The sequence below is a fragment of the Oncorhynchus kisutch genome, linkage group LG18 (assembly GCF_002021735.2).
Source record: "Oncorhynchus kisutch isolate 150728-3 linkage group LG18, Okis_V2, whole genome shotgun sequence".
Classification (NCBI taxonomy): domain Eukaryota; kingdom Metazoa; phylum Chordata; class Actinopteri; order Salmoniformes; family Salmonidae; genus Oncorhynchus; species Oncorhynchus kisutch.
The window spans coordinates 44,234,090-44,256,866 of record NC_034191.2 but is presented as its reverse complement, the minus strand read 5'-3'; the positions used below and the strand labels follow the sequence as shown (position 1 = coordinate 44,256,866).

At 42.8% G+C, this 22,777-nt stretch overlaps 1 protein-coding gene across 5 annotated transcripts in view; it reads right to left on the bottom strand.

The window, feature by feature from the left end:
• Nucleotides 1-3,105: 3,105 nt before the first annotated feature.
• The window catches only part of LOC109909344 (cell surface glycoprotein MUC18-like), a 73,664-nt gene continuing 53,992 nt past the window's right edge, over nucleotides 3,106-22,777 (bottom strand). Inside the window, exons 2-17 of one of the 5 annotated variants that reach the window (XM_031796140.1) lie at nucleotides 14,265-14,392; nucleotides 13,673-13,904; nucleotides 13,487-13,557; nucleotides 13,150-13,237; nucleotides 12,425-12,604; nucleotides 11,937-12,064; nucleotides 11,575-11,710; nucleotides 11,122-11,237; nucleotides 9,840-9,981; nucleotides 9,606-9,736; nucleotides 8,693-8,834; nucleotides 6,761-6,796; nucleotides 5,521-5,565; nucleotides 4,394-4,520; nucleotides 3,834-3,933; nucleotides 3,106-3,620 (exon numbers count right to left, since the gene is read on the bottom strand). In XM_031796140.1, the coding sequence (XP_031652000.1) occupies nucleotides 3,618-3,620; nucleotides 3,834-3,933; nucleotides 4,394-4,520; nucleotides 5,521-5,565; nucleotides 6,761-6,796; nucleotides 8,693-8,834; nucleotides 9,606-9,736; nucleotides 9,840-9,981; nucleotides 11,122-11,237; nucleotides 11,575-11,710; nucleotides 11,937-12,064; nucleotides 12,425-12,604; nucleotides 13,150-13,237; nucleotides 13,487-13,557; nucleotides 13,673-13,904; nucleotides 14,265-14,392 (1,805 nt within the window). In that variant the 3' untranslated portion in view covers nucleotides 3,106-3,617. The remainder of the gene's footprint in view (nucleotides 3,621-3,833; nucleotides 3,934-4,393; nucleotides 4,521-5,520; nucleotides 5,566-6,760; nucleotides 6,797-8,692; nucleotides 8,835-9,605; nucleotides 9,737-9,839; nucleotides 9,982-11,121; nucleotides 11,238-11,574; nucleotides 11,711-11,936; nucleotides 12,065-12,424; nucleotides 12,605-13,149; nucleotides 13,238-13,486; nucleotides 13,558-13,672; nucleotides 13,905-14,264; nucleotides 14,393-22,777) is intronic. The other 4 variants (XM_031796138.1, XM_031796139.1, XM_031796141.1 and 1 more) reach the window with 4 other exon arrangements.

Genomic DNA, 22,777 nt, shown 5'->3' with positions numbered 1-22,777 from the left:
CTTTATTTCCCAAACACAATTCAACATGATCACAATAGTTTTTTCTTTTAAATAATTTGTAGCATCTTTTAACACCACTTAATTTATTTAAAAAAACACTTAACAAAGGCTAGGTCCTGTTAACCCATATCCCAGCGATAAAGTCTTGCATTACGCCTGGGAAGAAACACACATTTGCTTAACTTACGCAAATGCGAACATTGACGATATTAGCCCTCATGCTAGGTTTAGGACCTCATATTGAAGCTTATAGAGACCCAAACTGATATGTGTGTATATAACAATCTTAAAATGATCTACTTTGGTTTAGACACAAGCATCATGAACCCGGTAACACAAATGCATTTGACTTGGTGAAGATACTTTTTTTCTTCTTTCTTTTTTTCCCTAACTTGCTTACCGCTTTTTACATGTACATTTTACTTCCTTCACAGACTCCCTGAAATTATGACCTCTTCCTATTTTGGTCAAATTATTAGTTTTATGGTTTCCTAGAAACAAGGGTGGCTAAACTTGGCTCAATTTACCCCACTTACCTTCACTTTCATCAAAAACTAGCTCAAGTTTCACTCGCATTAAACACGCAAACACTCCTTCACCCAACTTAAACCAGAGATTCACAGACAAAACAAACAAAACATGACAAAAATGATCATAACAAACTAAAGAAAATCAGTGCACTGGATATTTTCACGAAGAATGATTAAAAAAAAGTGTGAAAGAATGTAAGCTAATCTGCGACTTGTAGAATGAGGCTGAATGTATAAGGCAGACAGATGTTTACGAAACTGGAAACATATCAGTGTGATTCTAACCTCTTATTTACAAACAGTACAAGAATGAGACAGCAGTTTACGGAAGAAAAAGTAACCAGTAGCTTTGGCTTCATCGGAGCTCTGCTATTGGCTCTTGTAGTACAAAATAACCCAATCCTTGGATATTTCACTACATATCCTTTCTTCCATGAATAAATCACTGCTTTGACCTGATTTGGATAGGCCTTCACCTATCCAAGTCATGTCAGCTTAGCCATTACTCCAATGAAGGAAAGCAGGAAGGATATATTGAAACGAGGCCCATCTCTCATAAGATTAGAGGAGGATACAAGGCCTTACACTTGTTTTTGGCTTTGTGAATGGTTAGGTTAGGTAAGGTTAGGTTCAGGGGTAAGTAAAAAATTAAAAAGACTAAACTAAAACGGAATTTGCTAAATGATATGTGATGTCACGACCACTTTGAGAACATCGCTCTAAAGGTTGTATGTTGGGTAGATGAAGCAGGCTATATACATGTAGACATGGTAGGTAAGCCTGTCATTAGGCACCCATGGTTTCAGTGTACAGACTTTAGCAAAGTAGGAATTGAAGGCAGGCAATCACGCGCAGAACAACAGCAGGTGGACCTCTAGAGTAAAGCGAGCTCTGGTCCAGGGCGTTCGTTCACGTTCTTCCACTATGCTGCAGAGGAACGCGCCCTAACGCCTTGGACCAACAAAAAAAAGCACCAAACCCAAAACTAGCCATGTCTTTTTAAAAGGTTTTTCTCTGGTTATTTTATATACAGGATATAATATATATATATATATATATATACAGTGCCTTGCGAAAGTATTCGGCCCCCTTGAACTTAAAGATATAAAACTGTATTTTTTTTGTGAAGAATCAACAAGTGGGACACAATCATGAAGTGGAACGACATTTATTGGATATTTCAAACTTTTAACAAATCAAAAACTGAAAAATTGGGCGTGAAATTATTCAGCCCCCTTAAGTTAATACTTTGTAGCGCCACCTTTTTCTGCGATTACAGCTGTAAGTCGCTTGGGGTATGTCTCTATCAGTTTTGCACATCGAGAGACATTTTTTCCCATTCCTCCTTGCAAAACAGCTCGAGCTCAGTGAGGTTGGATGGAGAGCATTTGTGAACAGCAGTTTTCAGTTCTTTCCACAGATTCTCGATTAGATTCAGGTCTGGAATTTGACTTGGCCATTCTAACACCTGGATATGTTTATTTTTGAACCATTCCATTGTCGATTTTGCTTTATGTTTTGGATCATTGTCTTGTTGGAAGACAAATCTCCGTCCCAGTCTCAGGTCTTTTGCAGACTCCACCAGGTTTTCTTCCAGAATTGTCCTGTATTTGGCTCCATCCATCTTCCCATCAATTTTAACCATCTTCCCTGTCCCTGCTGAAGAAAAGCAGGCCCAAACCATGATGCTGCCACCACCATGTTTGACAGTGGGGATGGTGTGTTCAGCTGTGTTGCTTTTATACCAAACATAACATTTTGCAATGTTGCCAAAAAGTTCAATTTTGGTTTCATCTGACCAGAGCACCTTCTTCCACATGTTTGGTGTGTCTCCCAGGTGGCTTGTGGCAAACTTTAAACAACACTTTTTGGATATCTTTAAGAAATGGCTTTCTTCTTGCCACTCTTCCATAAAGGCCAGATTTGTGCAATATACGACTGATTGTTGTCCTATGGACAGAGTCTCCCACCTCAGCTGTAGATCTCTGCAGTTCATCCAGAGTGATCATGGGCCTCTTGGCTGCATCTCTGATCAGTCTTCTCCTTGTATGAGCTGAAAGTTTAGAGGGACGGCCAGGTCTTGGTAGATTTGCAGTGGTCTGATACTCCTTCCATTTCAATATTATCGCTTGCACAGTGCTCCTTGGGATGTTTAAAGCTTGGGAAATCTTTTTGTATCCAAATCCAGCTTTAAACTTCTTCACAACAGTATCTCGGACCTGCCTGGTGTGTTCCTTGTTCTTCATGATGCTCTCTGCTCTTTTAACGGACCTCTGAGACTATCACAGTGCAGGTGCATTTATACGGAGACTTGATTACACACAGGTGGATTGTATTTATCATCATTAGTCATTTAGGTCAACATTGGATCATTCAGAGATCCTCACTGAACTTCTGGAGAGAGTTTGCTGCACTGAAAGTAAAGGGGCTGAATAATTTTGCACGCCCAATTTTTCAGTTTTTGATTTGTTCAAAAAGTTTGAAATATCCAATAAATGTCGTTCCACTTCATGATTGTGTCCCACTTGTTGTTGATTCTTCACAAAAAAATACAGTTTTATATCTTTATGTTTGAAGCCTGAAATGTGGCAAAAGGTCGCAAAGTTCAAGGGGGCCGAATACTTTCACAAGGCACTGTATATATATATTTATAATAATAATATACACTTCATAAAGAGCAGTTCCAGGCTGATCTTCAGTGATTGGTTGCCTGAGTTGGCATTTGGATTAAGGTACATTTATATATATATATAAAACCATCCTTATTTTGTGCTCTAACTGGGTCTTATGGGTGCCTAGAAGTAGCGCATTCAGGAAAATTGCTCGGCTGATCCTAGATCTGCATGTTCTATGTTATGCAAATGGTGAACATAACGTAGCTACCTCCTTTGTTAGCCACTGCCATGCTAAAGAACTAAGAATGTGGGATCAGGTTAGAACTGCAGCACATATCAGATGAGTTGTTGGCCACAAGGCATCAAAGGATCCATCCCACCCTGAGAGAGTGAACTGGACTGGGAGCAGCTGCAGGAGTCGCCCCTTCACACAGCCACACTCACTTCTGCACGTCCATGTACTTATCACCCTTTACTCCAGAGGACGGACACACACAGAGAAGTGAAACAATGTGTTAAAGGTTGTATCATAGGACAGCTGGTAAGGAACATTCAACATCTTCAACACAACATTGCATTGTATTAACCACTAAAGTTCAAATACTAAAAGATACAATTTTAACTATCATTTGGATGAGTGGTTGTACAATTCATGAGGAAGGTAAAAATAGCCAGTGTCCATAGTTACCTGGTCACTAGGGGGCTTCTTGTCTCCGTTGACACCTAAAAGCACGGCCTCCTCTGTGTTATTAATCTCCACCATTGTGCTGTCCTTACTCGGTTTGGTACTAGAGAGAGAGAGCTCAGTCACCAGCATGACCAATGTAATACCCTTTTCACACTCCTAAGCCAAGACAACCCAAGCTGGCCTGTTTATGCCTCCAACATAGTTGTGATACTAAAAAGGACAAGAAACTCTCTGAGCCAGCACAGTACGGTTCGGGTCAGCACAATAGTGTGAAAACAGTATCCGATAGAAACTATAATGACACATCCAGGGAAAATCATGAAGAATGGAAAAAAATGACAGAGGTATTTTAGAGTTTTCCTCTAAGGCATATCCAACAAATTAAGCTACCTGATCATGATTCCAAAATATGGTTGCAAAATTACAAAAACGTTCCCTAAAAATGCACATCTCTTCCAGCAATTCTGGGTGGAGGATTCGTGGAAAACCTGGGAATTTTGAGAATGCTTCTGGAATTTTGCAGACCTTAAATAAAGTAAAATTGTGGAAAACACACTTACAGATCCTGCTTGCCCGAACGCCCACATGGGATCTTGCCCTTCTTGTACAGGAAGTACAGCACACTGCCAAGGATAGCCAGCAGGAGAATACAGATGATGATGACAGCGATGATCACACCGCTGCCCTCTGGTGGGACAAAGAAGAAGAGGCAGAACCACGGGTCATTTCCTATCCGGTAAATGCTTTGTGATAACGTCGCCCTCTTAAGGAGTTTCAGATTTAAAAAAATGTGTGTGCGTGTCCATGTCATTCAGGAGTGTCGCTTGTATCATTCAGAGACAACAGCATGCACAGGTGGTGGTAGTGATGAACAGGCGTGCAGTCTCTGAACAGGTTGTTCATCATGGAAGAAGTTTTTTATTGAGGACTAAAGATCAGTCAGAAGAAACACTTTCCAGAGTTGTGCTGCTTGGTTTCTCTGTCAGAGAATACCAACCAGAACTACAGTAGGAGGCAGCAGGACAAAGGGAGAGAGCGAAAGAGTGAGGGAAGGTAAAAGAGGTGGATGGGTGCACTTGGGGATGGACCTCCCCTGGAGGAAGGATGCAGATTTAGATTGATGGATCCATTTCCATCAAGGTACAGAATGGGTGATACCATTCCATTCTCTCAGGAGGGGGTTTGTACTCAAAATGCTCCAGATGCAAATGGAACTTTTCAGCCTGGTTAAACAAAAACATTTTGGGGGGTTATGTTTGTGATGATTCATGAAGCATCATTCAGAGAAAATATTCAAATGATAACATTGTAACTAACAAAGTATGAATATTTAAAAAAAAAAAACTATAATTCCAGATTTAATCTAATATTTTTCCACTTGATAATTTAGAAGTATCTCTCCACATAGATAAAGTTGTGTAATACTGTACTTTTTCAGACAGTATTACAAAGTCACACACAAAGAGATCCTATTAACTGATCAATTATTCCATGTCACAAGTGTTGCCTCCTGAGTGGAGAGTACAAAGCCCTCCCCTGCATAGAGAATGAGGGTGCTGTGGAGAGAGAGCGAGTGTGGAGGGTGATGATGGTGGCTGGGGGGGGGGGGGGGGGGGGGGGGCAGGGCAGCCTTTGAAGCGTGCTAGGTGGGTGGCAGCATCAAAGCCCAGGACCAGAAGTCACAAACCTTTCTTGACTCTCTTCGGAGGAGTTACTGGGGTTACTGTTGTTACTGGACAAACCACACGGACACAGTTATCACGATAATACACCAGCTCTATGGCAACATAACACTGTTAACGACTGTGCAACAACCGCCCTGTCTACTTAGCGTGGCCCTAATCACGTATCGCCTTTGTTACAGACACAGATAGGCAGGAGACAGGAACCAGGAATGGCTCTGCAGTCTGCACCCTCCAAATAAATGCCCTAACGATTTCCAGGAGCAGCAGCGCCGGCTGTTTTAATCATATTTTGTCATCAATAAAGCAACAACAAACAGGATTTTCCCTCCGAGGGACGGAGGCAATGATTTCCTGGCATGACGTGAACGGTCCACTGAGGTAATGGGAGTCAGAAGACTATGTTGAGTGCACTTTAACCATCAACACACAGCTACAGTTTCAGCCTTGCTCCTGATCTGTGTGCAAACAAAGACGGATCTTTATGCAATAGGGCGATATGCAACCATTTAGTGAACATAGTCCGAATTAGGATGACCCTGTAGTAAGAGTTCTATGGCCATTTTCCTGGATCCAAATTGAGCCTAATCCCAGACTAAAAACTGTGCTCAATGACAGCCCAGAATCTCCATTGAAATAGCTTTCTAGTCCGGGTCAGGACTAGTCAATCTATCTGTGTCTGGGAAAGCCGGCCCATAAAGATTTAAATTAATCTACCATCTAATTATGACAGTTATCAAAGAACACATGGGGATGTGTTCGTATGATATGACTAATCAACACATGGCAAATAAGCAGCTCTCGCACACCAGTTAGTCAATAAAAGGTTTCTCAACCGTGACCGTCCTCATCGGTATAAACCTTAATACACCCATAGAGACCTTTTTGAATTCTGATTTTGGTCATTGCTAAAAGCACCCGTCTCATTTTTCCTTTTCTTTCCTTTTTCCCCCCTCCCGGAGAAAACTCAACTAGCCAATCAACCGCTCAACAACAAAAAAAGGTGCACGCATGACTGATGAATGAAGTTCCTTGTTGCAATCCCATGGTCGTTTGTTATTGCAGTCACGCTGCACAGGTGATCAGATCTCCCGACGCTTGCCAAAATCTAAGCATCCCATTGATATGATACAGCGATCTTCTGGAATGCGCAGCATGACCGCAATAAAGACGACGTGGAACTCAACCAATGACACAGCAGCGATGACAGTGAGTGTTTATATACTAAAAGAGTGGTACGCTTACCTGTAGTACTGGGAGCTGACGAGGTCGTTTGGACAACTGAAAACAGGCGAAGGGAGAGTGACACTCTCCTGTTAGCACACTGACAGTTAACTAGCGATACCTAGGCAGTTGTACAACTGAATGCGTTCACCTGAAATGTGTCTTCCGCATTTAACCCAACCCCTCTAGCAGCTTTACTAAAGAAGATTTGAAGCTCAGGTTCTTGTTTTCTGTCATGTTTCCATTAATTAAATCATTCGGTTGTTAATATATTCTGCCTGTTAATTTTCTCTTAACAGTCAAACCGGACACCTTGACATAAAATATACAGTGGGGCAAAAAATTATTTAGTCAGCCACCAATTGTGCAAGTTCTCCCACTTTAAAAGATGAGAGAGGCCTGTAATTTTCATCATAGGTACACTTCAACTATGACAGACAAAACGAGGGAAAAAAAATCCAGAAAATCACATTGTATAATTTTTTTATTAATTTATTTGCAAATTATGGTGGGAAAAAAGTATTTGGTCACCTACAAACAAGCAAGATTTCTGGCTCTCACAGACCTGTAACTTCTTCTTTAAGAGGCTCCTCTGTCCTCCACTCGTTACCTGTATTAATGGCACCTGTTTGAACTTGTTATCGGGATAAAAGACACCTGTCCACAACCTCAAACAGTCACACCCCAAACTCCACTATGGCCTAGACCAAAGAGCTGTCAAAGGACACCAGAAACAAAATTGTAGACCTGCACCAGGCTGGGAAGACTGAATCTGCAATAGGTAAGCAGCTTGTTTTGAAGAAATCAACTGTGGGAGCAATTATTAGGAAATGGAAGACATACAAGACCACTGATAATCTCCCTCGATCTGGGGCTCCACGCAAGATCTCACCCCGTGAGATCAAAATGATCACAAGAACGGTGAGCAAAAATCCCAGAACCACACGTAGGGGACCTAGTGAATGACCTGCAGAGAGCTGGGACCAAAGTAACAAAGCCTACCATCAGTAACACACTACGCCGCCAGGGACTCAAATCTTGCAGTGCCAGACGTGTCCCCCTGCTTAAGCCAGTACATGTCCAGGCCCGTCTGAAGTTTGCTAGCGAGCATTTGGATGATCCAGAAGAAGATTGGGAGAATGTCAGATGAAACCAAAATATTACTTTTTGGTAAAAACTCAACTCGTCGTGTTTGGAGGACAAAGAATGCTGAGTTGCATCCAAAGAACACCATACCTACTGTGAAGCATGGGGGTGGAAACATCATGCTTTTTTCTGCAAAGGGACCAGGACGACTGATCCGTGTAAAGGAAAGAATGAATGGGGCCATGTATCGTGAGATTTTGAGTGAAAACCTTCCATCAGCAAGGGCATTGAATATTAAACGTGGCTGGGTCTTTCAGCATGACAATGATCCCAAACACACCGCCCGGGCAACGAATGAGTGGCTTCGTAAGAAGCATTTCAAGGTCCTGGAGTGGCCTAGCCAGTCTCCAGATCTTAACCCCATAGAAAACCTTTGGAGGGAGTTGAAAGTCTGTGTTGCCCAGCAACAGCACCAAAACATCACTGCTCTAGAGGAGATCTGTATGGAGGAATGGGCCAAAATACCAGCAACAGTGTGTGAAAACCTTGTGAAGACTTACAGAAAACGTTTGACCTCTGTCATTGCCAACAAAGGGTATATAACAAAGTATTGAGAAACTTTTGTTATTGACCGAATAGTTATTTTCCACCATAATTTGCAAATAAATTCATAAAAAATCCTACAATGTGATTTTCTGGATTTGTTTTCTCATTTTGTCTGTCATAGTTGAAGTGTTCCTATGATGAAAATTACAGGCCTCTCTCATCTTTTTAAGTGGGAGAACTTGCACAATTGGTGGCTGACTAAATACTTTTTTGCCCCACTGTACAAGACATGACAAATTAGACAGTGGACAGACAACTTACTGGCTTTGATGCTGAAGAGGAAGGAGTCTGTGCCATGGACGTTGGAGGCGTTGCAGTTGGCTGTGACGTCAGAGGTCACCTTGACGCTCACCACACTGAGAACCCCGTCCTCTGTCTGTCTGTGGGACACCTCTTTCAGGATCTAGCACACACAGGGGAATAAAGCACAGATAAGACTTGAAACCAAAACACTGTCTATGTCCCAAATGGCATCCTATTCCCAATAAAGTGCACTACTTTTGCCCAGAGCCCTATGGGCACATACACATACACCCAATGGGAAAAGGTGGCCATTTGGGACAAACCAATCGCAGATACAGTGCCTTGCGAAAGTATTCAGCCCCCTTGAACTTTGCGACCTTTTGCCACATTTCAGGCTTCAAACATAAAGATATAAAACTGTATTTTTTTGTGAAGAATCAACAACAAGTGGGACACAATCATGAAGTGGAACGACATTTATTGGATATTTCAAACTTTTTTAACAAATCAAAAACTGAAAAATTGGGCGTGCAAAATTATTCAGCCCCTTTACTTCATCACTTCATGATTGTGTCCCACTTGTTGTTGATTCTTCACAAAAAAATACAGTTTTATATCTTTATGTTTGAAGCCTGAAATGTGGCAAAAGGTCGCAAAGTTCAAGGGGGCCGAATACTTTCGCAAGGCACTGTATATCGGTTCAGAAAGGAATGTTGAACATGAGTTACTTTGTCTATGAACGTTGTTACAGGAAAAGACCCAGGTAGCCAGGATCGGAACAGTTCTGTGTGTAAATAGATCAAAAGAAGAAAAAAAAACACACCATTGTCCCTCGTTCCTTCCCAGCCAGCCTAAACATTGTCTGTATGAGCTGACCCAGAGAAGCCCTCTGTTCCTGCTGGTCTGACTGACTGTCGGTCTGTCTGCTTACCTGTGATTCGTCAGAGGAGCTCCAGGTGATAACAGGGGTTGGGTACCCTCTAGCATGGCAGCTCAGGTTAAGGAACTTATCTGTGACCTCTTCCAGGACTGTGTCTGCTGACTCCTTGATCTCTGGGGGTCCTGCATGGAAGAGGGGGACGGAGGGTTAGTTGTGTGTGTGTGTGTGTGTGTGTGTGTGTGTGTGTGTGTGTGTGCGCGCATGCGTGCAGGCAGGCGGGCTCACCCTGTACGTGGACATGTAAAGAGCCACTGGTCTCCAGTCCTTCTAGTGAAGGCACCTTCACCACACACACGTACGTCCCCGCCATGTCAAACACAGCGTCCTTCAGGGTCAGTGTGTGGCCCTCTGCAAAATGTTCTCCTTTCTACACACACACACACACACACACACACACGTCTCTGAGGGAAACAATATAAATCTAGCAACCACACCTCTTAAAGAACACATCTGAGTTTCGAAAGACATAGTCGAGACAGATATCAGGGGGCTGTGGGAGCTGTTTTGTTAGACATTATCGATCATAGTCTGCTGCTGAAAAAAACATGTGTTATGGATTTACATCCTCTGCCTTATTGTGGATCGGGAGTTACTTATCTCACGGAACACAGCGGGAGTTATTTAATGGATGCCTCTCCAACGTAAACCAGGTAGAGTTTGGCATATGTCAAGGTAGCTGTCATGGCCTCTCCCCTTTTACATTTTTTTCTAATATCCTACCACTGGTATTGAGTAAAGCCTGTGTGTCTATGTACGCTAATGACTTAACATTATACACTACAGCTACCACAGTAAGTAAAATCACTGCAACACTGAACAAAGAGTAGCAGTCAGTTCTAAAATAGGTGGCAAGCAATAAGCTAGTCCTAAATATATCAAAAACTAAAATAATTGTATTTGGGACCGAACACTAGCTAAACTCTTAACCTAATCTAAATCTTGTAATGAATAATGTGGCAATTGAGCAAGTTGAGGGAACTAAACTGCTTGGTGTAACCCAAGATTGTAAACTGGGAGGTTCAAAACATATTGATGCAACGGTAGCTAGATGGGGGAAGGTGTGTCCATGATAAAGCGCCGCTCTGCTCTTATATGGTCAAGTGCCACAAAGAAGAACAGGCAAATGAACCGCATCACTACTTGTCTTTGTGAAAGGTGTTGCCATGTTGAAGGCAGCCAATACACAGCTCAGACATCCATACATGCCACCAGGGGTCTCTTCACAGTCCCCAAGTCCAGAACAGACTCTGAGAAACGCGCACCACTACAGTACATATTGCCACGACCACACGGAACTCTCCTTCACACCAAGTAACTCAAGCAAGCAAGCAGTAAACTCAAGCAAGCAGTAAAATCAAACAAAAAACAGATAAAACAACGCCTCATGGCAGAACACGGAAAGTGAAGCTACACACACACACACACACACACACACACACACACACTCTAAAACACACACACACATTGTAATATTGAGGTATTGGCTCAGTGGCCTACTGTAATTTACCTTGAACCATTCAGTGTGTGTGGGCAGGGAGGACAGGGCATTGCAGGTGGCCATCAGCTCCTCTCCCTGGGCCATGACATGGGTGTCTTTGGGAATCAACACAGCCTGGTCCAGATCTATGGACACACAACATGCACTGTTAAGAATACTGCTACACTACTCTACATACAGTAGGCCAATGTTAGTAACCAGATCAAAGGGGCAATGGTATACATTGTCCCCATTCAGTTTCACATTTGCGAGCCCACAAAACCTTCTCACTCCATTACACCACATTTCACTACTACTGCAATAACTAGGCCAGGAGTTTTTCCCGAGCCAGGGAATAACTCTAGGCCCTAGTCATTGGACCATAGCGAGGGTCCTACGTTTATCCTGGTCATGTCACAACTTTTGGGGCTACTAATAATGACTAATGTCCCAGAAACTGTACCAGAGGAACGTTTCACTCACAGTCGACGAAGAGCTCTGTGTGCCCTACGGTTTCTTCATGCGTGTCCAGGTCTAGTGAGGTACAGGTGATGTCGCCGCTACTTAGACGCATCACGTCTTTCAGGACCAACACATTCAGCTCCGATTCCAGCTCTTGCTACAGAGAGGGAGTAGCATTTATAACACACATCAACCGTGCCGTGTGTTAACACAGAAATTCATGCACGCGCGCACATACACCCAATGACACACAATCCACATCCAATCACTTACAGTAAACACATGCATCAATGTATATAGTTCTGTTTATGGTTGGAGGCACAGAATAGTTTTTTTTAATTACATTTTTTACATGGGACTAGGAGTAGACATGGGTTTCTTACCATATTGTGCATGAATGTAAAGGGTGGTTGAGGATTACCGTTGGCACGGCAATGGACCTCAACTGTGTCCCCTTCTTTGACACGCCCCTTTGGTGACTCCACCCACACATCAAGAGAAGTGGTTGGATCTGAAGAGATTTGGTATTTTATTTAACCTTTGTTTATCGAGGAAAGTCAGCAAGATGTAAGACCTAATTCTTGCTAACAAAGGCGACCTGGAAAGTGGCAAGTGTGGCCATATCAAGTTCGGTACAAAACATGAGAGACTTCACAACTTGACAGAAACACGTGGCGATAGCACAAAGAGTCGGAAAATAAAAACGTTGCACTGTGGCATAGTTGCTTGCATTTATGATTCCTACTTCTCGTTGAGACTGAACACGATTTGAGACGGCAATGTACTTGTGTAAGTCTGTGACTGTGCATGTGTATAGTTTTCTACTGTCTCCATATGAGGTGGGACACATTAAGAGGCACAGTAGACTCACAGTGGATAGTGATGTTGATCTTGTTGGTCTCAGTCATCTTGGTTCCACCAGGGACAAGGTAGCTGACTTCGCAGTAGAAGAACGAATCCTCGTCTTCCTTGACCACATTCAGGTGAAGGTCACTCTGGACAGTGTACAGACCACTGGACTCCTTAGTGACCAGGGTCACCACACTGACCTCTGTGAGACATGCAGCACATATGGAAAACAGAGAACTTGAGTTACTGTAGAAGTGTAGATGTTGATGTATGCCCAATGGCCAGGTTGAATACAAGGGGTATTCAGAATACTATCGCTTCTTTTTGTTTTCTATTTTTAAATACATGTTGTTGTTTTTTCTTCATATTATCAGCTCAAATCCACAGCCACATTTCATATTCAGGCACATGAAACAGACATCTATTTGTCCAACAGGCATGATCTGTCTCATAGTAATCACGGATCTTTGTTCCTTAAGTTCACTGTCAAATTCTTGACTGAAGTCAATCTGATCTTCATATTTGATAACAGAAAAAAATATGTTTGTTCCTTGTGAGATCCGAGGCATGTTTACAACATTCTAAATGTGTTTATTATTGTCACGTTGCCCACACACAAAAAGCAGGAAGAGCATGAAGCAGATGTGGAATTGCTAGCTGTTATTATCAACTCTGTTTCACCTAGCGTAGATACTAATGTCAGGGGGTGTCTATGGACACGGTGGTCAAAGCCTCGGTAGTACTCACCGCCTGGCGTATTCTGCAGTGGGCTCTGGTCACGGTACCAAGTGATGTTGGGCCTGGGGTAGCCATTCTTAGCCTCACAGCTCCCTATCTATGGTGAAAGATGACATTACACGGTCAGTGTGTAAACCCTTTTCTCCTCGATTTTGGGGATAAAAAGCTTTCATTTTAAATATTTTTATACACTAAAACCATCCTAATTTTCATTTCTCTAAATGGTTAGTGTTACAAGTCCTCCAAAGTTACAAGCCCTTACCTTATCCACATGCTATACCCTGGAGTCCTCACTGACCGTAGCTATCGCTAACAATGTGTTGTTAGTTAGTTAGTTAGTTTTTACCTTAGATGGGTTATTTTTGCTGACAGAGATCCCAGAGTGCACCCCCTCAATGTTTGGACGATCAGGCGATGCTAGAGAGGAACAATGGATGACATCACATAGGGAGCGATAGCTAGAATAGTCCAGGGCTAGGCTAAATCTGGGTCCAGGAAATTGGCCAGAGCTATGGGTGCATCACACTCTTACCGAACACCTTGAGCATTGTGCGTCCCTCCATGTTACCCGCTGACAGTCCGTTGACTTGGCAGATGAACTCTAGCTCATCCTCCAGCGCCACGTCCCTGATGGTCAGCACCACCTCGCTGCTCTTCCCCATCCCATTCACACTGATCTTGTCTGTGAACTGCCCGTCCCGGTCGACTACCTGCACGTTTCTGTCTCCGTAGTAGATCCTCGAGCGGACGTTGGTCTTCGTGATCTACGATCGAAGGTTGAATTCAATTGTCAGTTGGAAAACAGGGCAGAGACAGAGGTGACGGATCCTTGAGATCCATGGGCGTAAAGTAAATCTTTGTGCCCATGTAAATTTCCCATTTATATCAACGTTAGCTGACGCATAAATGTACAGATGGATCTCGAGTTAGGACTCAGCCCAGAGAGCTAAGAGAGCATGTGTTCATTTGTGAAACAGGGATCTGAGATGGAAGGGATGTGTTAGCCTGGTTGTCAGATCTGTTGGTCCTTTAGCCAACTGCTAACAGAGTTAGATTTGGCAACCAGGCTAACGTGTGTGTGCGCGTCTGTCCATGTGCATGCATTTGTGTGTGGGACTACTCACCATATACCACTGGATAATGACATCATCGTGGCTGTCTGAGACCGTGAACATGCAGGTGATCTGGGCCGTGTCCCCAAGGAACACCTCCACTCTGTCCTCCATGTTCACCTCCACCTTGGCCCAGGCTGCTGTCGAGACAGAGAGTTTGAGATCAATTACATTGCAGGCCGACTGTGCAGAATCAGTCACGTTTAAAGCCACTTTGCACAATGACGTGAAAGTTTGTAGTTTTGATCATACTTTTAATCATTTCTGTGTCAACATTAAAGATGGAATCCGCAGTAGGGGGAAACTGCGCCGATGGCCGGTCCACCACTGTCTTCTAGCACACGTGCAATGATGTCAGATGGGAAAAAACAGCGTTTGTTGTTTGCAGTAACTTCTTTGTTTTTGTAATATCACAATTTTAAAGCATGCATGTGCACATAAAAACACACACACACACACACATCTTCCTGGCCTGACGTGGTAGGAGCTGAAAATAACAAACAAAAAGCTCATAATGGTAAAAGAAAAAATAGGCTATGCCAGGAATTCTGGGAGCCCACCCATGTCCATATTAATGTGCTGCATTCCAGTGTGTCACTGTTCAGGAGGGAAGAAAGACTCAATTTACAGACCGCATAGTGAGCCAGTGTTCGGCTCTCTCACAGAGGAATGAGTGTTTTTTCCCTCCAAGCGTCTCACAGCGTGAGGCATCGTACTGTATGAGGACACACAGGCCAGAAGGGCCATCAGAAGGGCACTTTACACACTTTATGAACTTTACACACAATATGAAAGCAGACTCCTTCCTATAGCGTAATCTAGTACGCTTCACTTCCGGTTGAATGCGAAATGAGGGAGAGCTCTGTTTTGTTGTTTCGGAAAGTTTTGAAAGTGTATTGAAAAGTTTCTTAGTAGGAAAGGAAATGCCAACAACTAACAGTGAGCCATCGTGCTCATGCATTAAAAAAAACTAATAATGAAAGAAAAGCATTGCCAGTTTGAATTTAGAATTTTTCTTCTTTGTTTTATAAGAAACATTCATGTTGAAAATTTCTAATTGTTTGCATAGTTAACTTACACACACAGCTCTGACACACACACTTACCTCACCAGACATGCCATCAGGGGTCTTTTCATAGTCCCCAAATCCAGAACAAATGTTAAAGAGTGTACAGTACTATATAGAGCCATTATTGCATGGAACTCCCATCTCATATTGCTCAAATTAACATCAAAACCTGGTTTTAAAAAACAGGTAAAGCAACACCTCATGGCACAACGCCTCTACCCTATTTGACCTAGATAGTTTGTGTGTATGTATTGATATGTTGGCTACGTGAGCCCTTTTTAAATTGATGTAATTCTGTTCTTGAGCTATTATTGTCCATTAATGTTCTGTGTTAGGTCAAGTTTCATATTTTGTGTGGACCCCAGGAAGAGTGCCAGTTGCTTTCACAACAGCTAATGGGGATTCTAATAAAATAACACAGAATAGAACAAAAATTGAGATTGGTAATGACCCCTTGCTGTGCCTTTATACATTTCTGCCAAGATGCAACGTTAATTAGTCACTTTCAGTAGCATGCTGTGAGTTAAGAGAAAGAAATGTGGCAAGTCAATCGTGTGATTTTTAAAAATGTGGACAGAGTGTGTGGGTGTGTGGGTGTGTGGGGGGGGGGGGGGGGGGGGGCTTATTGGCTGCATGGTCTACGTACATGCAGTGTATGTATATGTGCGTATCTTCATTTTCACTTTAATAGGTGAGAGTTCACATTGAGGGCACATTAACACTCACTGAGCACTTTTGATCTCAACACCACAGTGACAGCCAGGTTATTATCTCCTGTCCTACACACACACACACACACACACACACACACACACACACACACACACACACACACACACACACACACACACACACACACACACACACACACACACACACACACACTTCTCTGGACCCACCAGAAGCTAATGGAGGAAGAAGGATGTAGTCTTAGTACAGTGATCCAATTAGGTATCCCCACAAAAATATTTCCTGTGCATTAGCAACGGAACAACAGGCCGATGCTGACTCAGTCTGAAGGGGTCATGTTTACAGTCATTATGTTCCAATTCTCAAGCTATCCTCTCTACATACAGTACCGGTAAAAAGTTTGGACACACCTACTCATTCCTTGTTTTTTCTTTATTTTGACTATTTTCAACATTGTAGAATAATAGTGAAGACATCAAAACTATGAAATAACACATAGGAAATCATGTATTAACAACAAAAAAAGTGTTAAACAAATCAAAATATATTTTATATTTGAGATTCTTCAAAGATTCTATAAGAGGAACAGGAACTCAAGCAGTAGAACATTTTAAGTGCCCGTACTCAGCTCCGGTGAGCTCCTGCCCAAGACTAGCACTATGTGTGTTTATGTGCATGAATTTGTGTGTGCGTAAACAGAAGGAGGGTGGGGGATTGACATTGGTCTCTGTACTGAGATTTATAACAAGCTACTGATGTTCGGGAGGCCAGAATGTAAGAGGAGCCGTGCCCCTTGTCCCACGTTGTGCACATGTGAGGTGAGTACCTTCACGTCCAGAAGAGATACTTTAAAACCTTATGATGCCCTTATAAAGGCATTATGAATGCAGTCTACTGTAAGATGTTACCAAGACCTTTCTCCCATGGTTTTAGGCATTATCTTACCTAACATGGTAGATAATAATCACATGGTTACCACGCAAATAAACAAAATGCTTGATATCAGGTGTTGAAAACATAGTTTCATCATTGTGACATAACGCTTTGAAGGTTTTTAGAATGTGATTACCTAGTAGATTAGACTGGACACATTAAGAATGTCTTAAATGTTTCATGAATGTTTTTGAAGAAAAAAGTCAGACTTTGGCTTGGGGCAGTTGCCTAAGAACCAACCACTTTGAACATCATAATTGAATCTAATTAGCACAAACGAGTCTGAGACACACATCTGGAGCGGGCTGACAACAACTCTGATTATGTCTAGGTGTTGACATGCTCTCTGACAGAAGACGAGCGATTTAAAAGAGTTTCCTTACATTTCACTAACAAGGAAGTCACTGTTGATAGTTCAAGTGAGGACCGAAGGTGGCCCCACCTTGCAGTGTTCCAGCTGTCCTTGCTCAATCATGTGAGATCTGTGTGCTTGCCAACAAAGCATGGCGTAATTACACCAGACAACACAAACAAGCATTTTCAGGTTAATTCTTCATTATTGTTTCTCTTTTCAAAGACATGTAAAGTGAGAGCTCTCTTTTTCAGGCCATATTATATCAAACATTTTGTATACCTGCACACCAGACTTTGATGTCTTTGCAGACATAACTCCTGCCTACAAACACCTAGTGCTGAGCAATTAACCAGACATGTAGGTTATTTTTCTGTTTTTAAACAACTAATTGAGGACATATGTTCAATTATTTAAATTCCATTTGGCTCGTTTTTTTTCTGTGAGCTCAACGCGCACATCGCACAGTTCTCCAGAGATAAATCAGATCCAACCTGAACTGTGCGATATAGTTGGGAGTTGTAGTTTCCAACAGGCCAATATTCTACATAGTTTAGAGCATAAAACGTGGTAATTAACTAGAATGACCAAAATCCATTGCGCATCAATTGTCCGGTCTGTGTTTATTTTACACCCGCTACGGAAAAGTGTAGAGTGCGCAATCGTGAGGTGATATATAGAGAGCAGCTGTTGCTTCATGAGGTACAGTAACTCTACCTGAGAATACATGATTATGGTAAGGGTTTTCCAAACTGTTTTGGTTTTTGCCCTAGCACTGCACAGCTGATTCAAATAATCAAAGCTTAATGATGATTATTTGAATCAGCTGTGTAGTGCTAGGGGGGGGGGAACTAATCGTGCCCAGGACCGAGTTTGGGAAACTAAGTGATCTAAGTTTATAGTTGGTATTCCGTAGTCATAAAGTATACCTTATTTACTTTGAAGTCAGACCGCATAGGCAGCAGCTCTATAGAGATGAGATGATAACTTTGAAGTCATCACATTAAACAAATATACACAACAACATATTTTATTAAAGTAATGTGAATAAATGATGGTTAACAAGTGATAAGCAGTAATGGGCAGTCACTACCATCATGGGACTTTGATTAATTGTTTTATTCTGTGTTATTACAGCATTCAACCCACATAATGCATGGTCCATTTAATGTGAAAATCAACCTCAAAAATCTCTGTCTCTCATCCAGCTGAACCCAATCAACCCACTAGCTGCTACGCAAACAAGCGCACAAGCAACCACACAAACAACACGCACGCTCGTGCACACTCACTGACCATGTCCGAATACATACTGGAACTGCATACTAATTTCGCCATTTGATCTAGTAGAATTTTCCAACAACGGCTGATAATCAGATTCATTGCACTATCACACATTAGATTATGCATTCTGAGTACTATTTTAGAGATTTCATATACTTTAAAGCCCCCCCCCCCCCAAAAAAAAAAACCTGCAGCCCAGAAAAACAGAGGCCTCCAGACAGGTAGATGAGATACGGCACTGGCTTTTCAAAGCCTGGAAAGTGTTTTGACTCGAAGCGATGGATGGAGGGACACTTGGCACACTGTGCCCTACCTGCCTCCCTCCCTCTGTCTGTCAGTCTAGCTAGCCTGGCTTTAGGCCAAACCAGCAGCAGCTGGAGAGAAGAGATGCAGGTGTGGGGCACTCATACACACACACACACCATTTCTTATCTTTTCATATACTTTATCTCCCCACCTCATCCGCTTCAACCACTGGACCTTGACAGGATATCTGGGCTTCAACCACACTTGCCGACGACCTGCATTGTTAATTACATACTATCAGAGTCTCAGCAGTCATCTTTGGGATTCAATTAATGTTGCTACTGATGATTTTAAGGAGGCTGTTCATGTGCTTTCTTAACTGAGAGACCTGAGCTCAACACACCGTCTGGTTCTTTGACATCTCCACCCCTCTGGGTGACCCTGACAAGACTGCTCATCCCTGTCGTCTGGCTTGGGGGGGCTATGGAGGGGCACAAATCCCTGTGAGGGGGAGGGTGGGGCAGTGGATTCACATCTGTGCTCAGACCCCCAACCAACAACCACCCTCCACCCTTAAATGAAGCATGTCCTCACCAATCAACCCTGAAACAAAGTTTGTTTACATAACATTCATATATAATGCCTACAATGTATTTAATGTACTCTTGATCTCACAGTCAGGCGAGTGTGTCTCTGAATAGTTTGTAGCTGTAAAGTCTGACTCGCTAGATGAATCTGTTCTAAACAAGATTAGGGACAAATCTAAATATTCTTTATAATATTTCGATATCAGCTATGGATTCTTCCCACTAAAAATAAATAATAATTTAAAAAAAGTATAGTGGGCTCTACCATGGTTTTCTGTAAATTAACTTTTCACAAAGCTAAAATGATTTGCTAGGATGAATAGTACAGTTTACAATCCAGGAGGGTAGAAAGCAGCTATTCAATGCGTACTTATCATTTTCCCCATGCATGTTTGTTATAGAATCTGCTCACTGCACAATATATGTTTCCATACATACTTATAAACACCACTCATTCATAATGTCATAATGACAGTTCAATGACATCTCTGTCACCTCTAAGAATAACAACGCCATATAAACCCTCCTCTTCACAGCTGCCCATGTCCCTTAATGTTGATGATGTGGTTGTTACTGACAAGAAGCACATGGCTGAGCTCTTTAATCACCACTTCATTAAGTCAGGATTCCTATTTGACTCAGCCATGCATTCTTGGCCATCCAACATCTCCTACCTCTTCTAATGCAACTAGCCCCGATGATCCTCCCTCTTTTTTCCCCCTGCCCCGCTACAAAGTATCTCACTGCAGGCGGTCAATGAGTCCGAGGTGCTAAAGGAGCTCCTTTAACTTGACACCAAAACAACATCATTTTTTTTCTTCTTGGGCCTCTATAACTATATCTATTGTTTTTTTTTGTGTGTGATTTGGATTCATCCCCTCTACCACACGGAACCCCACTAATCCTACCGACGGAAACGCACGAGGTGGCTAATAACAGACCTCCATCCTATGCTAGCTTGCTACCGATGGCCCGGCTAGCTGTCTAAATCGCCGTGACCCCAACCAACCTCTCGACTCACTGGACCCTTTTGATCACTTGACTAAGCATGCCTCTCCTTAATGTCAATATGCCTTGTCCATTGCTGTTCTGGTTAGTGTTTATTGGCTTATTTCACTGTAGAGCCTCTAGTCCTGCTCACTATACCTTATCCAACCTATTAGTTCCACCGCACACACATGCGATGACATCTCCTGGTTTCAATGATGTTTCTAGAGACAATATCTCTCTCTTCATCACTCAATACCTAGGTTTACCTCCACTGTATTCACATCCTACCATACCTTTGTCTGTACATTATAACTTGAAGCTATTTTATCGCCCCCAGAAACCTCCTTTTACTCTCTGTTCCAGACGTTCTAGACGACCAATTCCTTTTGATTTTAGCCGTACCCTTATCCTACTCCTCCTCTGTTCCTCTGGCGATGTAGAGGTGAATCCAGGCCCTGCAGTGCCTAGCTCCATTCCTATTCCCCAGGCGCTCTCTTTTGATGACTTCTGTAACTGTAATAGCCTTGGCTTTCATGCATGTTAAAATTAGAAGCCTCCTCCCTAAGTTTGTTCTATTCACTGCTTTAGCACACTCTGCCAACCAGGATGTTCTAGCTGTGTCTGAATCCTGGCTTAGGAAGACCACCAAAAATTCTGACATTTTCATTACAATCTACAACATTTTCAGACAAGATAGAACTGCCAAAGGGGGCGGTGTTGCAATCTACTGCAAAGATAGCCTGCAGAGTTCTGTCCTACTATCCAGGTCTGTACCCAAACAATTTGAACTTCTACTTTTAAAAATCCACCTCTCTAAAAACAAGTCTCTCTCCGTTGCCGCCTGCTATAGACCACCCTCTGCCCCCAGCTGTGCTCTGGACACCATATGTGAACTGATTGCCCCCATCGATCTTCAGAGCTCGTGCTGCTAGGTGACCTAAATTGGAACATGCTTAACACCCCAGCCATCCTACAATCTAAGCTTGATGCCCTCAATCTCACACAAATTATCAATGAACCTACCAGGTACCTCCCCAAAGCCTTAAACACGGGCACCCTCATAGATATCATCCTAACCAACTTGCCCTCTAAATACACCTCTGCTGTCTTCAACCAAGATCTCAGCGATCACTGCCTCATTGCCTGCATCCGTAATGGGTCAGTCACTGTCACACTCATCACTGTCAAACGCTCCCTGAAACACTTCAGCGAGCAGGCCTTTCTAATCGACCTGGCCGGGGTATCCTGGAAGGATATTGATCTCAACCCGCCAGTAGAGGATGCCTGGGTATTTTTTTTAAATGCCTTCCTAACCATCTTAAATAAGCATGCCCCAATCAAGAAATTTAGAACCAGGAACAGATATAGCCATTGGTTCTCCCCAGACCTGACTGCCCTTAACCAACACAAAAACATCCTATGGCATTCTGCATTAGCATCGAACAGCCCCCATGATATGCAGCTGTTCATGGAAGCTAGAAACCATTATACACAGGCAGTTAGAAAAGCCAATGCTAGCTTTTTTCAAGCAGAAATTTGCTTCCTGCAACACTAACTCAAAACAGTTCTGGGACACTGTAAAGTCCATGGAGAATAAGAACACCTCCTCCCAGCTGCCCACTGCACTGAAGATAGGAAACACTGTCACCACTGATAAATCCACCATAATTGAGAATTTCAAGAAGCATTTTTCTACGGCTGGCCATGCTTTCCACCTGGCTACTCCTACCCCGGTCAACAGCACTGCACCCCCCACAGCAACTCTACCAAGCCTTCCCCATTTCTCCTTCTCCCAAATCCAGTCAGCTGATGTTCTGAAAGAGCTGCAAAATCTGGACCCCTACAAATCAGCCGGGCTAGACAATCTGGACCATTTCTTTCTAAAATGATCTGCCGAAATTGTTGCCAGCCCTATTACTAGCCTGTTCAACCTCTCTTTTGTGTCGTCTGACATTCCCAAAGATTGGAAAGCAGCTGCAGTCATCCCCCTCTTCAAAGGGGGAGACGCTCTTGACCCAAACTGCTACAGACCTATATCTATCCTACCCTGCCTTTCTAAGGTCTTCGAAAGCCAAGTCAACAAACAGATTACCGACCATTTCGAATCTCACCATACCTTCTCTGCTATGCAATCTGGTTTCAGAGCTGGTCATGGGTGCACATCAGCCACGCTAAACGATATCTTAACCGCCATCGATAAGAAACATTCCTGTGCAGCCATATTCATTGATCTGGCTAAGGCTTTCGACTCTGTCAATCACCACATCCTCTTCGGCAGACTCGACAGCCTTGGTTTCTCTAATGATTGCCTCGCCTGGTTCACCAACTACTTCTCTGATAGAGTTCAGTGTGTCAAATCGGAGGGTCTGCTGTC